This window comes from Lepidochelys olivacea (assembly GCF_965140295.1).
Source record: "Lepidochelys olivacea isolate rLepOli2 genome assembly, chromosome: 9".
In the NCBI taxonomy this organism is placed as follows: domain Eukaryota; kingdom Metazoa; phylum Chordata; order Testudines; family Cheloniidae; genus Lepidochelys; species Lepidochelys olivacea.
This window is the reverse complement of record NC_140419.1, coordinates 15,403,463-15,411,472: the sequence shown is the minus strand read 5'-3', so window position 1 is coordinate 15,411,472 and position 8,010 is coordinate 15,403,463. Positions and strand designations below refer to the sequence as shown.

Sequence of the window (8,010 nt, the reverse complement as noted above, 5' to 3'; positions counted from 1 at the left end):
GGTTTTAGTGTAATGAGACTCAGGCTCAAACTTTACTTACAAGAAGTTATTTATGCTAAGTAATGAATCTGAGCAATAGTTATATTTTACCTTGGGAATGAAAGCAACACATTAGAAATGTTTCTAATTCCCATCCCTCCCCAAATAGTGTAAACAGTAGTATTGGAAAGTTTCTCATAAATTTATTACATTTTCTGTCCACACATAATACTATCAAACACAGTTAAATTTAGAAATGTTTATGGTTATGTTCCATTTGTATACAGAGTAACACAGTTTGTAAGCTAATAATATCTTTACAGTCTTTTCAAGATCCCCAAGTTTCTCGTTTCCCTGAGTTGTATGATGCGTCTAACCAGAACCCTGTTTGTGTCTCAACAGAAAAATGAAAAAAATCAACAAAGCAGAGATGTCGCTAGATACCAGCTCAGAGACAATTCTATAGTCTAGTCTGTCAGTTACCTGCTTCTGTCTCATACTAGCAGAACATGAACTGGTGTCAGACAGTCAGGGGCTTGCCTCACCCTTGAGTTTTTAATTTGTTAACCCTTTGCATCTTGGATGGTTATAAACCCAGCTGCTTTTGTCTCTTCACCTATACATTTGCACCCAATTACTTCACATTACAGATGCTCACTGGCTTCAGCAAGTGCAGGATCAGGCCACAAAATGGACTCAGGTGTCACATCCCAAAAGAAGCAGTCTTAACTTTAATGCTTTTCAGATAGCACAGCCCAAACAAAACAATCTATATGCAAAACATACAGCAGATACAGAATAGGCCAAATTCTGATCTTAGTTACACCCGAGCCGTTCCATTAACTGGAGGTGTAAAAGAGTAGAATATGGCCCCTTATCCTTAAAGGAATTTTGGACAAGACAGATAATTTATTAAGTGGAGCAAGCTATGGGCCAATCAGTAACAAATACAAGAAACAAAATAAGTATAAATCTGCTATTCCACATGCATGCTATAAGATTGTATAAGCCTACATAACAATAGAGGCAGTACAGGACATCCATACAGCATAAAAGATGGACAGTACTGGAAAAAGAGACCTGAGTTACAAAAATCATGGAATTCAAGGGTTTTGAAGATCAGCAACCCTGTGTGTGTTTTAAAGTGTGTCACTGCTCTCTGCTGGGTGGAATCAGAACTGCTCAGCAGTGCATCATAGGCACTATACTGGTAACAGCAAACTGATATTCTTTAGATGAAAGGGAGCTGTGCTTTTGGGACAGGAGTTTCATAGATTCACAGAAGGGATCATTGTGATTATCTGGTTTTGCCTCCTGTGTATAGCAGGCTATAGAACTGCCCCAAAATAAATCCTAGAACTTATTTTTAAGAAAAACATCCAATCTTGATTTAAATATTGTCAGTGATGGAGAGTCCACCATGACCTTAGTAAATTGTTCATTCCAATGGTTAATTACCCTCCCTGTAACCAAGTTCTGAGTGGCCATGGTGTTCAGCACAATGACAAGTGGACAGTTCCTAGCTAGTCACAGATTTGTTACAATATTAAAACAATAAAGCTTGCAAGTTCAAAGACATCAAGATACTTACAATCAAGCCAAAGAAACTGTGTGGATGATATAGCTATCTTTTCAGTCGCATTTTGATGAGATTTGTGATTTAAAGTTTTTAGTGGGAAAAAATATCATGCTAAGGAATATTTCTTCTTTAAAAGATCACTTTGGTGGGGATTGCATTCAGTAGTTTTCCTTACTACATCATTGTGATTCTGAAGCTAATACTGTCCTTGCCATACTGATACATTAAAAAAAAAAATTCAGTACTGCTCTAATAGCTTTGTAAGGCAGTTCTGCCTAAGGTATTGTTTTTATTTCCCTTCTGTTCTGACATGATCTGAAGGCCATTGATTTTTAGCATGTTTGAAACTTTTCCACTTTTATTTCTTTCTCTTTCATAAATCATTTCCCCTTGAAAGCTTTTGACCATGATTATGGCATAGCACAACAAATTCAATGTTTACTTGCAAAAGGCAGCTGAATTAAACTTCTTCTAGGGACTCATCTTTACTTAGGCAAAACTTTCAATGAAGTTGATCGGATTGCTATCCTGATTCCATTGACATGTTAAGGTTATCATGGGACAAATCCTGCTCACCTTAGCTCCCAATGAAGTCACATAAGTAAGGTGGACAGGGTTGCCTCCTGCTTTTTAATGGTAAAGCCCAGCTCCCTTGCCAGTGTCTTCATATAAAATCATAGGCACCAAAAGCTGCAGGAAAATAACACTAGAGCATTGCTAAGTTCTGTCAGCATGGATCACCTGTCATCTGCTCAGTGCTCAACTCATTTGTCTTACCTTTAACTGGCTACATCATATCTTTCATCAAGCCCCAGTGATGAACAGAAATACTGCTTTACATTTTGCTTTGAATATCTTTCTCTTTCGTTATGGCTTTCTGTATAATATTTGTAAGTGATGCTTTAGCACTTGATATAGGTTGTCATGTAATCACACTAGATTCTGACCAAGCTCGAGAATGTTCCTGCTTTGTAACAGAGAATCTGTTCTTTGGGAGAGCTTTGAGTCCAAACAACCTGCAAGCAGCAACTCGATACTTCTTAGACATAATGTTGTACAGGATAGGATTGATGGCAGCACTAAGGTAGAAGAGGACAAAGGATACCAAGTTGCAGTACTGGCTGATCACAGCTATCTCCAAGGATCCGGCTTCAAAGGATTTGGAAAACAAATATCGTCCTACATGAAAAGGCAACCAGCAGAGTATGAAAGCAAACACCACCACAGCTGAAATGGAAACAGCAGAAGAATATTAAAACAATAGGTCATTTAAAATTAAATGTACTTATACTTCTTTAATACTAGTGAAATTTAAAGAGTGTGATTTGCATAAAGTAAAAAGCTGATCATAATTTATTTTATTTTTTGGTATTTGTTTTTCCTAAATTAATATCTACATTATTAATAGATTATAAATCTCATTAATAACAATACAGTAAATATACAGCTATATTTTAATATATAAATCCCAGTCGAGTTTAGTGTAGAATAGTTTTCAACTACATCACTTTGGGTTTTTGCTAAAACAGGATTGGAGGAACAATATAGTGATGAAAACACTGACATTAAGTGTTTTCAATTAACGGTAACATACACAGTGTTTAAAAAAGCTCATAAATATAACTGATGGCTTTAGAACTGCAATTTTACATTAAAAGTGTACGGACATAGAGCTATATTGAATCTGGGTAAAGGACTCAAAGAAAGGGAAAATGAAACTGGAGCTCTGGAAGATTTATCTGCAAGATAATGAAAGACAATAAAACAAGCTACTAAGGCAAGCACAATCCATCCTATGAACCTTCTGGCTTGTATATTGCTCTTGAGAATGAATTACCCCAAGAAGAGCAAAGCTAAAAATATGCATTTGAAAACTTGAGCTTTTGCCCATTTTGCTTTCTACACTTCCTGGAAAGTGGGGAATATTTTCTATTGGTTCATTACACATTATTGGTTCAACAGTACTTTTTAAATTGTTTTGAATAGCCCTGTTCACATACAAAAAAGACATGCGAATTTCAAGATAGAGTTTTTAACAGCCTTTTCATTTGGTAGTTAACTTATTTGATTTTACCAGAAAACTCATTTTGTTTATTATCGTATCTGGGTAAGATCCTGGCCGCACTGAATTTAATGGGTGTTTTGCCACCGACATCAATGGGGCCAGGTGTGTCATGCAATGGCTGAAACAATATTTATAGAGTGTGATTGAAAAGCAATTGAAAGGGGATAATTATCACCAGCTTTTCACAAAACATGATTTCTATGTTTAAATGCACATACAGCGAGAAATCATAGTCTCCCAATTCTGCTGAAAGCAGCTTGATTTTGGGAAAACCATTTAACAAGTTTCTGCCTCGGAGTCTCCATTTGTAAAATGGGAAAGTAATATTTCCCTTACTGAGTCTTAATTTATAAGAAATTAAGATAATCTAAGAGAAGGTGCTAAGGAATCAGAGTTACTATTATAAACCAAGGCCAACATTTTCAAAAATAAGATACGTATGAAAAATCAGCTTGACTGGGCTGAATTTAGGTATGCTGAGCCATATTTAGCCTCTAAAAGCTAATGGCGTGATCGTCAAAGATGTTGAGTCCTATTGATTTTACTGAAAACCACACAACTTTTTTAGGCCCTTGAATATGGATATAGAAGCCTAACTTTGCCTTTTGATAATTTTGAATTGTTGGCCATTCAAATCAATGGAAGCTGAGGGCATTATGCACCTTGCATTACTGAACCCCTATTAAGTTCTTTCATTATATCCGTCATTAGATTTCCATCGGGTAGATAATGTTGTCTTTCTCTTAAAGGATATTCTAGCCACATGCAGTGTCATTGTAGCTGTGTCAGTCCCAGGATATTAGAGAGACCAGGTATGGGAGGTAATATCTTTTATTGGACCAACTTCTGTTGGTGAGAGAGACAAGAGTTCGAACCTGAAGAACAGTGCTGTGTGGCTCAAAAGCTTGTCTCTCTCACCAACAGAAGTTGGTCCAATAACAGATTCTAGCCACAGTCCTTTCATTCTCTGATGTGGTGTGAAGCAAGGTGTTTGAAATATTATTAATGTTTGCAGCAGTGCTTTAGGATTGAGGTAAGTATTTTAGGATTGGAAATTGGTATATTTAAACTTTTAGAAATATAAATATGGAAATGAGGTACTGGAGGGTTTTCTTCCTGTAACAAGCAAAAATTCACAATTCTGAAAATTTAGATCAGGAAACAGAAGTGTAAGTAGTGAGTTACTTCCAAGGTAACACCTAACCCTCCGAAGTAGTCTATCGATCCTAAAATGTAATTGAAGGTACATGAAGTATCACAGCTTTTATCACACATGCTGTTGTTGCCTAGTAAATTAAAAAAAATATGAATAAAACAATCAGTTAGATACAGTTAATAATTTAGATACATGGGACCACACTGTGTAGCTCTTTGGCCCAACTTAATTGAACTTAACTCAACTTACTCCAACTTAATTGAATTTCGTAAAGTGGGGCTGTCTCCTGCAAAACCTTATTCATGTGAGAAAAAGGTTACCTACATGAATAGACCTTCTGAAATCAGTGGGATTACTCATATGTGAAAGGACTACTTGCACAGGATCAATGCTGCTAGAATAATAAGAGAATTTGTAATTTTCTACCAATAAACTGATGGTAATTTTTTTCAAACTGATGGTGCCAGAAAGTGTTATCTTTTTCTGTACTAGTGGATCTAGTCCATACATGGGATGCCTGTTAACTGCACTGACATTGAGTGCTTATGGGGTCAGATTCTTTAGGGTTAAAGACATGTGCCCATTTGTATGTTAAGGTTAACATTTTACAAGCAAATAATATTATTTTACTGAAAATATTTAAACATACTAAATTAAAAATGACAGGGGCTAATGACTTGGTCTTGTTTCCCACAAGTCAATGGGAGTTTTGCCATTGACTTCAATGGGAGCAGAATCACAGACTCTAAAAGAGAAAGAATATTCCTTACTAAGTACTTTAGCTTTCATTACATTAATAAACTATATTTGTTAGTTTTCTTCAACAGGCTCAAAGAAATTGACATTCCCATAATTCCCTACATGCATTGATCCATTCTGTTTAGATCTCCTGCAATCAAACATCATGCTTTTAAAAGGGTTTCGTTTTGTGGATAAATACAAATCCTCTCAAACTGGCATTTAATTAGTTACAAAGAGGTTCAGGAATTTTCAGTGCAATAGTGATTGTAATATTGATATTTTTCATTAATTATTCTTTTCAATATCAGAGATTGTTATATTAATATCTGCCCAAATATTTTGCATAGGACGCCGGTATAAGTCACAGAGAGTGAAGAGTGTTGTTATATTGCTACTATAAACTTTAGCCATATAGTAAAAATGGTCTATAAATACTTCACTTTTAGTGACCATTTTAAAGCACCGTCAATGTCTCTCTCTCCCTCTCTCTCTGACACACAAACGCGCAACAGTAAAATGGAATTAATATAAAATCCTACCTAACATTTTCACAGTTTGTTTGTTGTTCTTGTCCCTGACAGAGGTATTTGGTCCTATGTTCTTTCTCTTCCTCCTCCAGATTTTCCTCCCAATAAGGCTGTAAAGCACAGTCAGGCAAAACACAGGCAGGAAAAAGAAGACGCTGGAGGTCCAGACCATGATGGTGAGCAGCCCTGATTTGATCGCATACTCCGTAGCTCTGCACTCGTTGGTGTCCAAGGGGTTCGTTCCATTCTCGTGCTCAACCCCAACCAAGACAAAAATAGGTCCCGCGCTTGCAAAGGACACAGCCCAGAGGACCAGGATGACCAGCTTGACTTTCCCTTTGGTGATCACTACTTTTGCTTTGAGGGGGAAACAGACGGCGAAGTACCTCTCCACGCTCAGGGCTGTGATGTTGAGGATGGTGGAGTAAGTGCAACTTTCGCTGACGAACTGGAAGAGCTTGCAGAGGAGGTCTCCGAAGTTCCAGGGTCGGTACTGCCAGAGCCGGAAGAGATCCAGGGGCATGCAGAGAAAGATCAGCAGGTCGGAGAAAGCCATGCTGGACAGGTAGAGGTTGGTCGTAGTCCGCATGTCTCGGAACCGGGACACCACCAGCATGGTCATGAGGTTGCCTAGAATCCCAACGACGAAGAGGAGGACGCAGGTGACCGTGATGCCCGTCAGCACCGGGGCTGGGAACAGGTGCACGGGGTACTCGGGCCAGCTGTCGTTCTCGTAGCCCGGGGCAGGCGCGCTGGAGTTCGGCCAGCCGCTCTGGTTCCACATCCTGCCGCCTACGCCGGGGGCAGCAGGCGGGTTCCGCGGCTCGGCGGCTCAGCTTGTCCGGGGCAGCCCCGCGGCGCTGGGGTGCTGGAAGGAAGCAAAGGCGGGCGGCACAGGGTTAGAGACCGGGGGGCACAGGGCTCTTAGCAACCGAGCCGGCCCCACCAGCCACCCCGAGGCCACAGGCGGCTGCGCCCCCAGCCCTCTTGGCCTCTGCACCAGGTGCGAACCCCCCCCCCCCCTCCTCCCCGGGCTTGCAGGTGCCCGGCGCCCCATCGGCGGCTGCCCCCTAAGCAGCAGCAGCGTCCCGTTCTCCGCTATACCTGCAGCTGCTCCTGCCTCTGCCTCCCCGGCTCACCTGCCCTCCGAGCTCCATCCCCGCTGGCCCAGCCATCCGGGACGGGGCCGCCGCTGGAGCCGCTGTGCTCCGCTGCCGCCAGGCGCCGACCGGGGGCTGCCGCGCTCGCAGGTGCGGCCGGAGGGAACAGCTGGAGCCGCCCCGCGCCGCCCTCTCCCCCCTGGGCCACTGGCCCTGGCGGCGAGCCCGCCTCCCCGCGCTCCGCGGGCGGGCGGGGGGCTGCAGGGTGGCCGCTCCCGCGGAGATCCCGGCAGCGCTGGGGCCAGGGGCGGGGAGAGAGCCAGAGGGGGAGTGTGAGCCAGTGTGTGAGGAGAGAGGGTGTGACTGTGTCAGGAAAGGGTGTGTCCCTGTCAGAGGAGAGGGCTGTCCTGTGTGTGTGTGTGTGAGAGAGAGAGAGAGAGAGAGGAGAGGGCTGTACTGTGTGTGTGTGTGAGAGAGAGAGAGGAGAGGGTTGTCCTGTGTATGTGTGTCAGAGGAGGGGGTGTACTGGGTGTGCATGTGTGTGTGAGCGGAGAAGGCCGTACTCTGTGTGTGTGTTTGTACGTCAGAGGAGGTGGTAGATGGGGGGTTGTGTCCCTGTCAGAGCAGAGGGCTGTACTGTGTGTGTACCATCAGAGAAGGGTGTATGTCAGTGTCAGAAGAATGGGTGTATTGTGTGTGTGTCAGCATCAGAGGAAAGGGGCGTATTGTGTGTGTGTCCTGTTGGAAGGGGGTATATTGTATGTGTGTTGGTTGCAGAGGAGGGTGTCTGTCTGTGTCAGAGGAGAGGGGTGTATTGTGCATATGTGTCCTGTCAGAGGAGGGGGTGTATTGTGTGTATGTCA

The 8,010-nt window shown here is 42.1% G+C and overlaps 1 protein-coding gene across 1 annotated transcript; it reads right to left on the bottom strand.

Moving 5' to 3' along the window:
- Positions 1-203: 203 nt before the first annotated feature.
- Positions 204-7,269, bottom strand: GHSR (growth hormone secretagogue receptor). Its single transcript, XM_084640139.1, has 3 exons — positions 7,187-7,269; positions 6,060-6,915; positions 204-2,785 (listed from the first exon to the last, which is right to left on the bottom strand). Exons 2-3 carry the CDS (start codon positions 6,829-6,831, stop codon positions 2,481-2,483), a joined length of 1,077 nt encoding a protein of 358 aa, XP_084496265.1. The 5' UTR covers positions 6,832-6,915; positions 7,187-7,269; the 3' UTR covers positions 204-2,480.
- Positions 7,270-8,010: the final 741 nt, after the last annotated feature.

What these genes read in the sequence shown, in the direction of transcription:
- GHSR (XM_084640139.1), bottom strand. Translation starts at nt 6,831, where the DNA reads ATGTGGAACCAGAGCGGCTGGCCGAACTCCAGCGCGCCTGCCCCGGGC. An exon ending in ACAAACTGTGAAAATGTTAG is followed by an intron (nt 2,786 to 6,059) that starts GTAGGATTTTAT and finishes TTTCCATTTCAG; the next exon opens with CTGTGGTGGTGTTTGCTTTC.